Genomic DNA, 17,642 nt, shown 5'->3' with positions numbered 1-17,642 from the left:
CATGGCAACTTACCATGGCAACTTACTATGGCAACTTACCATGGCAACTTACTATGGCAACTTGGAATTGTTAAGATGTTCTAAGTGACGTACAGTAGCCCAGACTTTAGTGCGGAGGACTATGCATTATCGTTCAGAATTCTGTTCACCCACAGATGATAGTGTTGTGATCATCAAGCTGAAGGTTGTTAAATATTTAACTCTTGAAACATTGGCATAGTCTACATTTTAGTGTATGCGCAATTTACGAACAAATCGGTGCATGAAAACTTTTTAGAATTGAGGACCTGTGGTCTTTATGAATGATGTGTTCCAATGGCTTTCTTCACCAACAGACCAACCCACCAGGCAGCTGAAGGGAACTGACCAACCACCAGGCAGCTGAAGGGAACTGACCAACCCACCAGGCAGCTGAAGGGAACTGACCAACCACCAGGCAGCTGAAGGGAACTGACCAACCCACCAGGCAGCTGAAGGGAACTGACCAACCACCAGGCAGCTGAAGGGAACTGACCAACCCACCAGGCAGCTGAAGGGAACAGACCAACCACCAGGCAGCTGAAGGGAACTGACCAACCCACAGGCAGCTGAAGGGAACTGACCAACCACCAGGCAGCTGAAGGGAACTGACCAACCACCCAGGCAGCTGAAGGGAACTGACCAACCACCAGGCAGCTGAAGGGAACTGACCAACCCACCAGGCAGCTGAAGGGAACTGACCAACCCACCAGGCAGCTGAAGGGAACTGACCAACCCACCAGGCAGCTGAAGGGAACAGACCAACCACCAGGCAGCTGAAGGGAACTGACCAACCCACCAGGCAGCTGAAGGGAACTGACCAACCACCAGGCAGCTGAAGGGAACTGACCAACCACCAGGCAGCTGAAGGGAACAGACCAACCCACAGGCAGCTGAAGGGAACTGACCAACCACCAGGCAGCTGAAGGGAACTGACCAACCCACCAGGCAGCTGAAGGGAACTGACCAACCACCAGGCAGCTGAAGGGAACTGACCAACCCACCAGGCAGCTGAAGGGAACTGAAGGGAACTGACCAACCCACCAGGCAGCTGAAGGGAACTGACCAACCCACCAGGCAGCTGAAGGGAACTGACCAACCCACCAGGCAGCTGAAGGGAACTGACCAACCCACCAGGCAGCTGAAGGGAACTGACCAACCACCAGGCAGCTGAAGGGAACTGACCAACCCACCAGGCAGCTGAAGGGAACTGACCAACCACCAGGCAGCTGAAGGGAACTGACCAACCCACCAGGCAGCTGAAGGGAACTGACCAACCCACCAGACACCTGAAGGGAACTGACCAACCCACCAGGCAGCTGAAGGGAACTGACCAACCACCCAGGCAGCTGAAGGGAACTGACCAACCACCAGGCAGCTGAAGGGAACTGACCAACCCACCAGGCAGCTGAAGGGAACTGATCAACCCACCAGGCAGCTGAAGGGAACTGACCAACCCACCAGGCAGCTGAAGGGAACTGACCAACCCACCAGGCAGCTGAAGGGAACTGACCAACCCACCAGGCAGCTGAAGGGAACTGACCAACCCACCAGGCAGCTGAAGGGAACTGACCAACCCACCAGGCAGCTGAAGGGAATTGGAAACAATCGATAAGTGCAATCAGAAACATGATGTAGATTGGATCTTTGAGGCACTTCTTAAATTAAAAAAATGGTGGGGGAAAAAACGGTTTTGTTCATGAAAATCAAACTGGCTGAAGAAAATAAACAAAGTCCATGGTCATGAATAAAACGAACCACTTTGAACCAATAGAAAGGCAGCATTGATTTGGAGTCGCTACCTACAGTAGAATACACAAGAATAACTTCTAGCATTATTTTTTCCTTCATCATTGTACATTCTTGTTTTGCTCGAGGCAGCGGAGCTTCCTACAACATAAATTCAAGGTCTGAGTCGTAGAACTTTCATATTCCACCCGGGCGGGGGCGGGGGGGGGGATGTAAAAATCTGTTTTACAATGGCAGGCACAGAATTAAGTTGCTTCCTGCCGTGCTGCTGACACAGAAATTGAGTTGTTGGGGGAAACAATCAAAACCGCAAAGCCAAAAAAACAGGAAGATAATCAACAACTGAGTTTTGAGAATGTTCCTGTGTATTTTGTTGTGTTGACCACCTCCAAAGAGTTCTGCCCCGGCGCCAAAATAATGCAATCCATTACGGGAGATCCACGACAAAAGAAAAAAGGCTCCTTTTTGCATTTGTGTCCTCGAGCCTCGTCCCTCGTGCAAAGCCGAGAATTTCTTGTCCTCCCTTTGTCCTCCCTCCATCCCACTCCTCCTCGGCAGAGGGAGTTGTTCATTGATTTGGCTGAGAGAGGGGTGGGGGTGGACGGGGCAGTAGACAGACACAGGTGGGAGAAGAAAAGGAGGTCTCCTCCCCCTCATACAGACTCCTCCGTGGATAGCAGCAGGGGGTTGATGTATTCAAATCCCTCAAACTCGGACTGGTCTATTCTCTTGATGATGTCCCTGGGAGAGGAGAGAGAGAAAAGCAGAGAGAAAAAATAAGAAAAGGTCATTTTACTCTGAACAAATTACAAATACTACAATGTGCTACCTCAACCTGATCGCTTACGCTTTACGCTTTCAAAAAAATGTTTGTGCAAGGAAGTTATACGTAGGGAGGTATATTATACGTAGTGAGGTATATTATACGTAGTGAGGCATATTATACGTAGTGAGGTATATTATACGTAGGGATGTATATTATACGTAGTGAGGCATATTATACGTAGTGAGGTATATTATACGTAGGGATGTATATTATACGTAGTGAGGTATATTATACGTAGTGAGGTATATTATACGTAGGGAGGTATATTATACGTAGTGAGGCATATTATATGTAGTGACACATATTATACGTAGTGAGGTATATTATACGTAGTGAGGTATATTATACGTAGTGAGGCATAGTATACGTAGTGAGGCATATTAAACGTAGTGAGGTATATTATACATAGTGAGACATATTATACGTAGTGAGGTGTATTATACGTAGTGAGGTATATTATACGTAGTGTAGGCTACCAGGTTTATACGTAGTGAGACATATTATACGTAGTGAGGTATATTATACGTAGTGAGGTATATTATACGTAGTGAGGCATAGTATACGTATTGAGGCATATTAAACGTAGTGAGGTATATTATACATAGTGAGACATATTATACGTAGTGAGGTGTATTATACATAGTGAGGTGTATTATACGTAGTGAGGTATATTATACGTAGTGAGGCATATTATACGTAGGGAGGTATATTATACATAGTGAGACATATTATACGTAGTGAGGCATATTATACGTAGTAAGGTATATTATACGTAGTGAGGTATATTATACGTAGTGAGGTATATTATACGTAGTAAGGTATATTATACGTAGTGAAGTATGTTATACGTAGGGAGGCATATTATACGTAGGGAGGTGTGCTGCTTTACAGGGTGTGGACATGCCAGTGTAGTACTTCAGCAGTCACCTTACCTCTCCTATACACAGGGAATATATGGCAGTCGGGTGACAATAGTCCTATATGGATATTTACAGGAACAGCCTACAATAGATCTACCTGGTAGTCTACAGTAGAGCCACCTGGTAGCCTACAGTAGATTCACCTGGTAGCCTACAGTAGATTCACCTGGTAGCCTACAGTAGATTCACCTGGTAGTCTACAGTAGATTCACCTGGTAGCCTACAGTAGATTCATCTGGTAGTCTACAGTAGATTCACCTGGTAGCCTACAGTAGATTCACCTGGTAGCCTACAGTAGATTCACCTGGTAGTCTACAGTAGATTCACCTGGTAGTCTACAGTAGATTCACCTGGTAGCCTACAGTAGATTCACCTGGTAGCCTACAGTAGATTCACCTGGTAGCCTACAGTAGATTCACCTGGTAGCATACAGTAGATTCATCTGGTAGCCTACAGTAGATTCACCTGGTAGTCTACAGTAGATTCACCTGGTAGCTTACAGTAGATTTACCTGGTAGTCTACATTAGATTCACTTGGTAGCCTACAGTAGATTCACCTGGTAGCCTACAGTAGAGCCACCTGGTAGCTTACAGTAGATTCACCTGGTAGCCTACAGTAGATTCACCTGGTAGCCTACAGTAGATTCACCTGGTAGCCTACAGTAGATTCACCTGGTAGCCTACAGTAGATTCACCTGGGAGCCTACAGTAGATTCACCTGGTAGTCTAAGAGTAGATTCACCTGGTAGTCTAAGAGTAGATTCACCTGGTAGCCTACAGTAGATTCACCTGGTAGTCTACAGTAGATTCACCTGGTAGTCTACAGTAGATTCACCTTGTAGCCTACAGTAGATTCACCTGGTAGCCTACAGTAGATTCACCTGGTAGCCTACAGTAGATTCATCTGGTAGTCTACAGTAGATTCATCTGGTAGTCTACAGTAGATTCACCTGGTAGCCTACAGTAGATTCATCTGGTAGTCTACAGTATATTCACCTGGTAGCCTACAGTAGATTCACCTGGTAGCCTACAGTAGATTCACCTGGTAGTCTACAGTAGATTCACCTGGTAGCCTACAGTAGATTCATCTGGTAGCCTACAGTAGATTCACCTGGTAGTCTACAGTAGATTCACCTGGTAGCCTACAGTAGATTCACCTGGTAGTCTACAGTAGATTCACCTGGTAGCCTACAGTAGATTCACCTGGTAGCCTACAGTAGATTCACCTGGTAGCCTACAGTAGATTCACCTGGTAGTCTACAGTAGATTCACCTGGTAGCCTACAGTAGATTCACCTGGTAGCCTACAGTAGATTCACCTGGTAGCCTACAGTAGATTCACCTGGTAGCCTACAGTAGATTCACCTGGTAGTCTACAGTAGATTCACCTGGTAGTCTACAGTAGATTCACCTGGTAGTCTACAGTAGATTCACCTGGTAGTCTACAGTAGATTCACCTGGTAGCCTACAGTAGATTCACCTGGTAGCCTACAGTAGATTCACCTGGTAGTCTACAGTAGATTCACCTGGTAGTCTACAGTAGATTCACCTGGTAGTCTACAGTAGATTCACCTGGTAGCCTACAGTAGATTCACCTGGTAGTCTACAGTAGATTCACCTGGTAGTCTACAGTAGATTCACCTGGTAGCCTACAGTAGATTCACCTGGTAGTCTACAGTAGATTCACCTGGTAGTCTACAGTAGATTCACCTGGTAGTCTACAGTAGATTCACCTGGTAGTCTACAGTAGATTCACCTGGTAGTCTACAGTAGATTCACCTTGCCTCTCCGCTGTACTGATCTAACACACATATGGTTATTTCAAAATCGGCCATTAAACCCCAGCAAAAAAAAGAGCCCTTTGCGCAACGTGAAAGAGTAGAAGACAGAACAGCATGTTGTTACCTCGTCAGTGAACTCTCCCTGTGCTTCTTTCTCTCCTCAGCAGAGGCCTTGGTTTGGTTCCATTAACAAAGTGGTAATCATCTTTATATGAAGTAATCATCTTTATATGAAGCGAAACCGTGTCTGTCTTCCTGTGTCTGTGTCAGTCTCTCTCCCTCCCCCTCTCCCTGTCTGTCTCCCCCTCTCCTCCCTGTCTGTCTCCCCCTCCCCCCGTCTCTCTGCCCCTCTACCGCCCTCCCTCTCCCTCTCTCCCATCCGTCTGTCCGACTCTGACTGGTTTGGAGAGGCGGTGTAAAAATAAGGGCTCATAAGGCTCAGGTTGAAAGTAGTTCACTATATAGGGAATAGGGTGCCATTTGAGACACAGCCCTCATCTGTCGTAGTAAAGAGGGCTGACCACACTCCCCAGGGGGTTAGGGAGGAGCAGGGAGGGTGGCGGAGTGGAGCCCCAGGAAGAAGGCCTCTTCCTGGGGAGAGGGAGAGAGATGCTTCCCTCATGGAGATGTTAGTTGTCTTTATACTGGTCCTGGGTGTGTGTGGTTGTTTTTGTTTGTAATGGTTGGGTGAGGTTTAATGTTGGTAGAGCTGATCCTAGACCAGTTTTTGTCATTGTAATCTAGATCCAGACATACACTCTTTTGACTACAACACACCACCAAACCTTTAGGATCACATTCAACACACTGAAATACACCCAACAGTGTTCTAGTCTGGAAGATTCCATTGAATATTTTAACAAATAGCCCCCCCCCCCCCCAAAAAAAAAGAATAAATGGATATTCTATCCCTGAGCACACTTGGGTGCACACAGCTAGATATCACTGTAAATACATGTGAGTGAAGTCAGAGAGTAGCAGCAGGCTTGAGGTAGAGGAAAAGAAAAGGGAAACCGAGCGAGGTCTGGAGGGAACATTTGGGACGCAGGCCAAAAAAGTATTCACTTGTGCAAATGTTGCCTAAAAGTGCTACCAGAGGAAAAGGCAACAAGAAAGACACACGTAGAGAGAATACAGGATACAGACATTAAGAGAGAGAGTGAGAGAGGAGGATACAGACATTGAGAGAGAGAGAGAGAGAGAGAGAGAGAGAGAGAGAGAGAGAGAGAGAGAGAGAGAGAGAGAGAGAGAGAGGGGGATACAGACATAGAGAGAGAGAGAGAGAGAGAAAGAGAGAGGAGGATACAAACATAGAGAGAGAGAGAGAGAGAGAGAGAGAGAGAGAGAGAGAGAGAGAGAGAGAGAGAGAGAGAGAGAGAGAGAGGAGGATACAGACATAGAGAGAGAGAGAGAGAGAGAGAGAGAGAGAGAGAGAGAGAGAGAGAGAGAGAGAGAGAGAGAGATTCACCTGGAGATTCCGGAGTTCCAAATTAAGCAGCAGCAGCTGAAAAGATGAGCTTCTAAAAATATTGAAATTTATATGGTTTTTAGAGTAAAGTACATCGAAAAAAAGCTAAAGAAAACTGCTAGACTGAATAGGAGACCAAACAAGCAGCAAACAAAGAAGAAAGGATTTTGAAAAAGTAACAATTTTTCATAAAATTATACCGTTTTCTTAGCTAGCTAAGTTGTTTACCTGTTGCTAGGCAGTTGCTAGGGACTCTCCTGAAAGAAGCTAGCTAGCTAACAAGGAGTGTCTAGTTGACAGAAGAGAAGAAGGGACAAAGTGGGACAAAATAAGGACAGAAGAAAAGGGAAAGGGGACATCAAGGTGAAGCAGTCCTCTAAAGACATAAAAGACAATAATACAACAATTTTCCACTCCTCTCCTCTTTTGACCTCACCCTCTCACCTTCCCCCCCTACTCACAAGGCAGGCAATACGCTTGACCTCATCTTTACTAGATGCTGTTCTTCCACTAATCTCATTGCAACTCCCCTCCAAGTCTCCGACCACTACCTTGTATCCTTTTCCCTCTCGCTCTCATCCAACACTTCCCACACTGCCCCTACTCGGATGGTATCGCGCCGTCCCAACCTTCGCTCTCTCTCCCCCGCTACTCTCTCCTCTTCCATCCTATCATCTCTTCCCTCTGCTCAAACCTTCTCCAACCTATCTCCTGATTCTGCCTCCTCAACCCTCCTCTCCTCCCTTTCTGCATCCTTTGACTCTCTATGTCCCCTATCCTCCAGGCCGGCTCGGTCCTCCCCTCCTGCTCCGTGGCTCGACGACTCATTGCGAGCTCACAGAACAGGGCTCCGGGCAGCCGAGCGGAAATGGAGGAAAACTCGCCTCCCTGCGGACCTGGCATCCTTTCACTCCCTCCTCTCTACATTCTCCTCTTCTGTCTCTGCTGCTAAAGCCAATTTCTACCACTCTAAATTCCAAGCATCTGCCTCTAACCCTAGGAAGCTCTTTGCCACCTTCTCCTCCCTCCTGAATCCTCCTCCCCCTCCTCCCCCCTCCTCCCTCTCTGCTGATGACTTCGTCAACCATTTTGAAAAGAAGGTCGACGACATCCGATCCTCGTTTGCTAAGTCAAACGACACCGCTGGTTCTGCTCACACTGCCCTACCCTGTGCTTTGACCTCTTTCTCCCCTCTCTCTCCAGATGAAATCTCGCGTCTTGTGACGGCCGGCCGCCCAACAACCTGCCCGCTTGACCCTATCCCCTCCTCTCTTCTCCAGACCATTTCCGGAGACCTTCTCCCTTACCTCACCTCGCTCATCAACTCATCCTTGACCGCTGGCTACGTCCCTTCCGTCTTCAAGAGAGCGAGAGTTGCACCCCTTCTGAAAAAACCTACACTCGATCCCTCCGATGTCAACAACTACAGACCAGTATCCCTTCTTTCTTTTCTCTCCAAAACTCTTGAACGTGCCGTCCTTGGCCAGCTCTCCTGCTATCTCTCTCAGAATGACCTTCTTGATCCAAATCAGTCAGGTTTCAAGACTAGTCATTCAACTGAGACTGCTCTTCTCTGTGTCACGGAGGCGCTCCGCACTGCTAAAGCTAACTCTCTCTCCTCTGCTCTCATCCTTCTAGACCTATCGGCTGCCTTTGATACTGTGAACCATCAGATCCTCCTCTCCACCCTCTCCGAGCTGGGCATCTCCGGCGCGGCCCACGCTTGGATTGCGTCCTACCTGACAGGTCGCTCCTACCAGGTGGCGTGGCGAGAATCTGTCTCCGCACCACGTGCTCTCACCACTGGTGTCCCCCAGGGCTCTGTTCTAGGCCCTCTCCTATTCTCGCTATACACCAAGTCACTTGGCTCTGTCATATCCTCACATGGTCTCTCCTATCATTGCTATGCAGACGACACACAATTAATCTTCTCCTTTCCCCCCTCTGATAACCAGGTGGTGAATTGCATCTCTGCATGTCTGGCAGACATATCAGTGTGGATGACGGATCACCACCTCAAGCTGAACCTCGGCAAGACGGAGCTGCTCTTCCTCCCGGGGAAGGACTGCCCGTTCCATGATCTCGCCATCACGGTTGACAACTCCATTGTGTCCTCCTCCCAGAGTGCTAAGAACCTTGGCGTGATCCTGGACAACACCCTGTCGTTCTCAACTAACATCAAGGCGGTGACCCGTTCCTGTAGGTTCATGCTCTACAACATTCGCAGAGTACGACCCTGCCTCACGCAGGAAGCGGCGCAGGTCCTAATCCAGGCACTTGTCATCTCCCGTCTGGATTACTGCAACTCGCTGTTGGCTGGGCTCCCTGCCTGTGCCATTAAACCCCTACAACTCATCCAGAACGCCGCAGCCCGTCTGGTGTTCAACTTTCCCAAGTTCTCTCACGTCACCCCGCTCCTCCGCTCTCTCCACTGGCTTCCAGTTGAAGCTCGCATCCGCTACAAGACCATGGTGCTTGCCTACGGAGCTGTGAGGGGAACGGCACCTCCGTACCTTCAGGCTCTGATCAGGCCCTACACCCAAACAAGGGCACTGCGTTCATCCACCTCTTGCCTGCTCGCCTCCCTACCTCTGAGGAAGTACAGTTCCCGCTCAGCCCAGTCAAAACTGTTCGCTGCTCTGGCACCCCAATGGTGGAACAAACTCCCTCACGACGCCAGGTCAGCGGAGTCAATCACCACCTTCCGGAGACACCTGAAACCCCACCTCTTTAAGGAATACCTAGGATAGGATAAAGTAATCCTTCTAACCCCCCCCCCCCTTAAAAGAGTTAGATGCACTATTGTAAAGTGGTTGTTCCACTGGATATCATAAGGTGAATGCACCAATTTGTAAGTCGCTCTGGATAAGAGCGTCTGCTAAATGACTTAAATGTAAATGTAAATGTACAAGAAACAACACTTCTATTGCAACATTGTAGCCAACATCACCAGCGTTGCTATGGAAATTGTTTACCCACCAGACATCAAAACAGAGAAAGCTAAGAAAAGTTTCAAAGGTTTGTTGATGGGACAGAACCATGAATGCCTGTTTGCAGATCTTACCAGTTGCAAAACAAGAGCAAATTTAATTTTTAATACCAAACGAGGGCACATATGGAAAAGGGTTATTTGCAACCATTTCCCTTTCTCAAAAAAGAGAGGCATCAGCCAAGGATGTCAGATCAGCATTTTTGAAGAAGCTGACCCTAGCAACACATATCAAACAGTAAACGTATATAATAATGGAACTGTATTGATACAAGGCAATGATTCAAGCCTCCAGGCTTTTGAGAATAGGTTTACTACCCTAAAAGCAGAAGCTGAAATCATCTCAGAAACTGAGGAAAAAGTCAAGGAGGGAGATGACGGTGAAAAGCAGGCCCCAACGGTCTCTGTGACCCAGCAAGAAGCCCTCAGTGTCCCTCTACCTACCTCACCTGCAGCAGACAGAGCCAAGGACATGCCTACAACACCAAGAACACCTGCTATGCAACGTTTCCACAACACCCTCTCTCTAGTCGAAGCAGAGGTCATAGAACTCAGAGAGAACAAGCTTCAAGAGGAGGACACTGTCCAGAAACTTAAAGAAGAGATGAAACAGTTCAGGGAGGAGAGCAGAGCATCTATTGCTAAACTAGAAAGCAGAATGGACAAACTGAGTCAGACAAATGATGACCTCAGAGACCATCTGAGCACAACAAGAAAGGAGCTAGAACAAAGAGAGAGATACATTGACCTCCTCAACCAGCAGCGAGTCATTATGTCCTCTGCATCTGGAGAACATGTCCACCAGCTTGGTACAACACAAGCAGAACCCGAGACCAGCATGGCCTCCACCACACAGCCTGATAACACTGCACCAGCCTACCAGTCTGCTCCAGCCCAGGTCAGCCAACCAGCCTCTCAGTCTGCTCCAACACAGTGTGCTCCAGCCCAGGTCAGAATACCAGTCTCCCAGTCTGCTCCAGCACAGGTCAGAATACCAGTCTCCCAGTCTGCTCCAGCACAGGTCAGAATACCAGTCTCCCAGTCTGCTCCAGCACAGGTCAGAATACCAGTCTCCCAGTCTGCTCCAGCACAGGTCAGAATACCAGTCTCCCAGTCTGCTCCAGCACAGTGTGCTCCAGCCCAGGTCAACCTACCAGCCTCTCAGTCTGCTCCAGCCCAGGTCAGCCAACCAGCCTCTCAGTCTGCTCCAGCCCAGGTCAGCCAACCAGCCTCTCAGTCTACTCCAACACAGTGTGCTCCAGCCCAGGTCAGAATACCAGCCTCCCAGTCTGCTCCAGCCCTGGTCAGAATACCAGTCTCCCAGTCTGCTCCAGCCAGACAGTCACCCACAACTGCAATCCTTATTGATTCAAATGGGAAGTTCTTAGTCCAGGAAAGATTATTCCCTAGACACCAGGTGTATAAGTTCTGGTGTCCTACAACTGACAGTGCAATGCAGCTACTCAGTAAGACCAGGATTGACACCCTCGACAACATCATCATCCACACTGGCACAAACGACCTTCATGCCAAAGGTGAAGATGTATCTGGGGCAGTGAGAAGAGTGGCAGAACGGGCACAGGCTGTGTTCCCAACAACCAATATAGTTGTGTCCACCCTCCTACCAAGAAAAGACTTCCCAGGACAGTTGATCGACAAAATAAATCAACAGATCACTGTGGACTGTGCCTCACTACTCAACGTCAGAACGGCTCACCACCCCACTCTGACATGTCAACACTTATACGATAATGTACATCTTGATCAGGACAGTGTCAGAACCTTTGCCAAGGACCTAAAAGATGCAACACTTGGCAGGGACCCACACACCCATCACCCCAGCAACAGAGGTCCCCCGCCCCACCTTCTGAAACAACAGTACCTCCACCATCCCCAGGAGAAAAGAGCCAGACACGGCTTATTACAGCACAGCTCTACTAGACCAGGCCCAACACAACACAGATTTACGAGACCAGGGCCTTCACAACACAGCTCTACTAGACCAGGCCCATCACAACACAGATTTACGAGACCAGACCCGCATCAGGACAACACGACTAGACCCGGCCCATCACAACACAGCTCTACTAGACCAGGGCCTTCACAACACAGCTCTACTAGACCAGGCCCATCACAACACAGCTCTACTAGACCAGGCCCAACACAACACAGATTTACGAGACCAGACCCACCTCAGGACAGCACGACTAGACCCGGCCCATCACAACACAGCTCTACTGGACCAGGCCCATCACAACACAGCTCTACTAGACCAGGCCCATCAGAACACAGCTCTACTGGACCAGGCCCATCACAACACAGCTCTACTAGACCAGGCCCATCACAACACATCTTTACTAGACCTGGCCCATCACAACACAGCTCTACTGGACCTGGCCCGTCACAAAACATCTCTACTGGACCTGGCCCATCACAACACAGCTCTGACCACTACTCCAGGGTCGGACAGAACACTGTCCTTCAGAGAAGTACACCACATGATGCAGTCCACACCATGTATCATTCAGATCATCAGCCTACATATGCTGAGGTAACCTCTGGCAAAAGACACCTAGAACAATCAGAGATAGGAGAGGTGCGCCAACTACTGCAACTAATATGCAGACTACTGGGCTAGACGGGCACGCACACACACGCACGCGCACACACACACACACACACAGGGTTGCAGATTGCATTGTACTTATTTTTTGTGCAGTCTTATTCCATTCTTATTAATTTGTTTACAACTATTCTTAATTTTTTATTGGCACCGGTATAATAATAATATTTATATATAATGGTGTGTGTATGTATGTACAGTGGGGAGAACAAGTATTTGATACACTGCCGATTTTGCAGGTTTTCCTACTTACAAAGCATGTAGAGGTCTGTCATTTTTATCATAGGTACACTTCAACTGTGAGAGACGGAATCTAAAACAAAAATCCAGAAAATCACATTGTATGATTTTTAAATAATTAATTTGCATTTTATTGCATGACATAAGTATTTGATCACCTACCAACCAGTAAGAATTCCGGCTCTCACAGACCTGTTAGTTTTTCTTTAAGAAGCCCTCCTGTTCTCCACTCATTACCTGTATTAACTGCACCTGTTTGAACTCGTTACCTGTATAAAAGACACCTGTCCACACACTCAATCAAACAGATTCCAACCTCTCCACAATAGCCAAGACCAGAGAGCTGTGTAAGGACATCAGGGATAAAATTGTAGACCTGCACAAGGCTGGGATGGGCTACAGGACAATAGGCAAGCAGCTTGGTGAGAAGGAAACAACTGTTGGCGCAATTATTAGAAAATGGAAGAAGTTCAAGATGACGGTCAATCACCCTCGGTCTGGGGCTCCATGCAAGATTTCACCTCGTGGGGCATCAATGATCATGAGGAAGGTGAGGGATCAGCCCAGAACTACACGGCAGGACCTGGTCAATGACCTGAAGAGAGCTGGGACCACAGTCTCAAAGAAAACCATTAGTAACACACTACGCCGTCATGGATTAAAATCCTGCAGCGCACGCAAGGTCCCCCTGCTTAAGCCAGTGCATGTCCAGGCCCGTCTGAAGTTTGCCAATGACCATCTGGATGATCCAGAGGAGGAATGGGAGAAGGTCATGTGGTCTGATGAGACAAAAATAGAGCTTTTTGGTCTAACTCCACTCGCCGTGTTTGGAGGAAGAAGAAGTATGAGTACAACCCCAAGAACACCATCCCAACCGTGAAGCATGGAGGTGGAAACATCATTCTTTGGGGATGCTTTTCTGCAAAGGGGACAGGACGACTGCACCGTATTGAGGGGAGGATGGATGGGGCCATGTATCGCGAGATCTTGGCCAACAACCTCCTTCCCTCAGTAAGAGCATTGAAGATGGGTCGTGGCTGGGTCTTCCAGCATGACAACGACACGAAGCACACAGCCATGGCAACTAAGGAGTGGCTCCGTAAGAAGCATCTCAAGGTCCTGGAGTGGCCTAGCCAGTCTCCAGACCTGAACCCAATAGAAAATCTTTGGAGGGAGCTGAAAGTCCGTATTGCCCAGCGACAGCCCCGAAACCTGAAGGATCTGGAGAAGATCTGTATGGAGGAGTGGGCCAAAATCCCTGCTGCAGTGTGTGCAAACCTAGTCAAGAACTACAGGAAACGTATGATCTCTGTAATTGCAAACAAAGGTTTCTGTACCAAATATTAAGTTCTGCTTTTCTGATGTATCAAATACTTATGTCATGCAATAAAATGCAAATTAATTACTTAAAAATCATACAATGTGATTTTCTGGATTTTTGTTTTAGATTCCGTCTCTCATAGTTGAAGTGTACCTATGATAAAAATTACAGACCTCTACATGCTTTGTAAGTAGGAAAACCTGCAAAATCGGCAGTGTATCAAATACTTGTTCTCCCCACTGTATGTATGTATGTATGTATGTATGTATGTATGTATGTATGTATGTATGTATGTATGTATGTATGTATGTATGTATGTATGTGTGTGTGTGTGTGTGTGTGTGTGTGTGTGTGTGTGTGTGTGTGTGTGTGTGTGTGTGTGTGTGTGTGTGTGTGTGTGTGTGTGTGTGTGTGTGTGTGTGTGTGTGTGTGTGTGTATGTATGTGTGTATATGTATATATATATGTATGTATATGTATATATATATATATATTATTTTGTATTGTTTTCAATGTACTTTACTCAAACCAGTGAATATCACTTATTATAAATGAGATCATTAACTATCAGCTCTTGGAATATCCAGGGACTTTACTCTTCACATTTTGGTTATAAAACAACAAATCCAGAATTGATTAAAAACATCAAGGGACAGGACATCACAATCCTACTGGAAACATGGTGTCGTGGAGACATAGATACTCAGTGTCCCTCAGGCTATAGAGAAAGTTTACTACCATCAATCAAACATAAAAATGTTAAACGGGGCCGAGACTCAGGTGGAATCATCATTTGGTATAAGCAGGACTTGGCACTGAATGAAATGAAAAAAGGTACCAGTCACATTTGGCTAAAACTTAACTAAGGTACAATCTATTGTGACAATGATGTGTACATATGTGCAGCTTATGCTCCTCCTTCAGATTCACCATATTATGATGATCAGTTTTTTGACAATCTCCATACAGAAATCATTACATTTCAGGCAGAGGGTAAAGTGCTTCTTTGTGGAGATTTCAATGCAAGAACAGGTTCTGAGCCTGACTACACTGATGCGGGAGGTAACCACCACATATTTGGTCACCCCTCCTTGTACAGCAGCCCTATTATAAATAATAGAAACAGTCCTGACCAAATACTGAACAAAAATGGGAAGGAGTTAGTGCATCTCTGTCGAGCCTTAGGCCTGTACATGCTTAATGGTAGAATCAGAGGGGACTCTTTAGGTCAGTTTACTTACTGCTCAGCTCTTGGGACAAGTGTAGTCGATTATGCCATCACGGACATTGACCCCTCCTCCATTAGTGCATTCACTGTCAGACCACAGACACCATTGTCAGATCACAGTCAGATCAACGTGTTTTTGAAGAAATTAACCGGCAATATTCATTCAAAAAAACTGCCCAATAAACTCTTCAACATAAACCAATCATACAGATGGGCTCCAAACAGTGCAGAGAGATTCATTGAAACATTGAACTCAAAAGAAATGATGAACTCTATACAGTTTTTCAATAACTCACAATACCAAAACAATAAAGATGGTGTCAATTCGGCTACTCTAAACATCAACTGCATATTCCAAAAAGCAGCATCGAAAGCAAATTTGAGAAAACCAAAGAAATGCAACATCAGAAACAAAATTCAAAATGTTTCTGACAAATGGTTTGATAATGAATGTAAAACAATTGGAAAACACCTAAGACAAATGTCAAACAAAAAACATAAGCAGCAAAACAACCCAGAGCTACGATATGAATACTTTGAAACTCTGAAACAGTATAAACATACACTGAAACGCAAGAAACTGAATTATACCAACAAGACACTTGATGAAATTGAAAACGCAATTGACCAAAATCAGTTCTGGGACATGTGGAACAATTTAAGCACAACAAAGCCACAAGAATTAGCCATACAAGATGTAGGAATTTGGAAAACTTATTTTGATAATCTATACAAAAACATCCCACAAAAAGACTTAAAACAGAACCAATTAGAAATGAAAGAAAAATTGAACATCCTTGAATCAGTCATTAAAAATAACCAAAATCCATTAGATTACCCAATAACCCAACAAGAACTAAATGAAAAGCTCAAATCTATTAAATCAAAGAAGGCTTGTGGTCTAGACAACATCAGAAATGAAATGCTGAAAAACAGCACACCTGAGTTGCAAAATGCTGTGCTTAAATTGTTCAACATGGTTTTAACTTCTGGCTGCTTCCCTGATGTCTGGAACCAGGGGCTCATCTCCCCTATCCACAAAAGTGGAGACAAATCAGACCCCAATAATTACAGGGGAATTTGTGTAAACAGTAACTTGGGAAAGGTTTTCTGTGGCATTTTGAATTCAAGAATCCAAACCTTTCTTCAAGAAAAAAATGTAATAACTAAATGTCAAATTGGCTTTCTCCCTAACCATCGCACTACTGACCATATATACACCTTACACACACTAATTAATAAACACGTCCACCAAAAAAAAGAGGGCAAAATCTTTGCTTGCTTTATTGACTTTAAAAAAAGCATTTGATTCTATTTGGCACGAAGGGCTTTTCTACAAAATTCTCCAAAGTGGGCTTGGTGGTAAGGTGTATGACTTAATAAAATGTATGTACACAGAAAACAAGTGTGCAATAAAAATCAAAAACCAAAGAACAGAATTCTTTTCACAATGTCGAGGTGTGAGACAAGGCTGTAGTTTGAGTCCAAATCTTTTCAACATTTATATCAATGAATTAGCAGACATGTTGGACAATTCTCCAGCCCCAGGACTCACACTATTTGACACAGAGGTGAAATACCTGCTATATGCTGATGACTTGGTACTTCTATCACCAACCAAAGAAGGTCTTCAACAGAACATTAATATTCTAGAGCAATATTGCCATAATTGGGCCCTGGCAGTAAATTTCCCAAAAACTAAAATCATGATTTTCCAAAAACAAAACAGATGTCAGAAACACAAATATAAATTCACCCTGAACAACACCATCATTGAACACACAAAAAATTACACCTACCTTGGTCTGACCATATCTGCATCGGGAAACTTTAATATGGCAGTGAATGCACTCAAAGAAAAAGCCCGCAGAGCATTGTATGCAATAAAAATGAAATTATTCAAAATCAACATCCCAATTAGAATTTGGACCAAAATATTTGACAGTGTAATCCTACCAATAGCTCTTTACGGAAGTGAGGTTTGGGGGCCACTCAATAAACTGGACTTTAAAATGTGGGACAAACATCCAATTGAAGCCCTACATGCAGAATTCTGTCGGAAAATCCTACAAGTCCAGAGAAATACACCAACTAATGCATGTAGGGCAGAATTGGGCCGCTTTCCAGTAATAATGAAAATACAGAAAAGATCATTAAAATTTTGGCTACATCTAAATTCAAGTCCAAATTCGAGTCTGCAATTTAAAGCACTTCAAACCCAAGAGCTGAGCCCAGAAACGAGCCCTCTCAGTCAGCTGGTGTTGTACCTCACCAACCAAGCTGACACCAGCACTGCTTCAAAAGAAAGAATTCCAATAAACAAAATCATGAACCAATCAAAGGACTCATATTTACAACATTGGAAAAACGAAACAAAATCCCAAAGCCGACTAAATTGCTATCTGACCCTAAACAGAGAATATGAATTGGCTGAATATCTCTACTCTGTCAGAGATACGAAGCAGAGACAGATTCTTACCA

The 17,642-nt window shown here is 45.6% G+C and overlaps 1 protein-coding gene across 4 annotated transcripts in view; it reads right to left on the bottom strand.

Annotated features, from left to right (window-relative positions):
* Nucleotides 1-1,084: 1,084 nt before the first annotated feature.
* LOC139557821 (protein kinase C zeta type-like) overlaps nt 1,085-17,642 on the bottom strand; it is a 135,554-nt gene continuing 118,996 nt past the window's right edge. The window contains exon 14 of one of the 4 annotated variants that reach the window (XM_071373044.1): nt 1,085-2,508. In XM_071373044.1, coding sequence (XP_071229145.1) covers nt 2,421-2,508 — 88 coding nt within the window. In that variant the 3' untranslated portion in view covers nt 1,085-2,420. The remainder of the gene's footprint in view (nt 2,509-17,642) is intronic. The other 3 variants (XM_071373045.1, XM_071373042.1, XM_071373043.1) reach the window with 3 other exon arrangements.

This window comes from Salvelinus alpinus, chromosome 28 (genome assembly GCF_045679555.1).
Source record: "Salvelinus alpinus chromosome 28, SLU_Salpinus.1, whole genome shotgun sequence".
NCBI lineage: Eukaryota > Metazoa > Chordata > Actinopteri > Salmoniformes > Salmonidae > Salvelinus > Salvelinus alpinus.
This window is presented reverse-complemented; position numbering and strand designations above follow the sequence as displayed.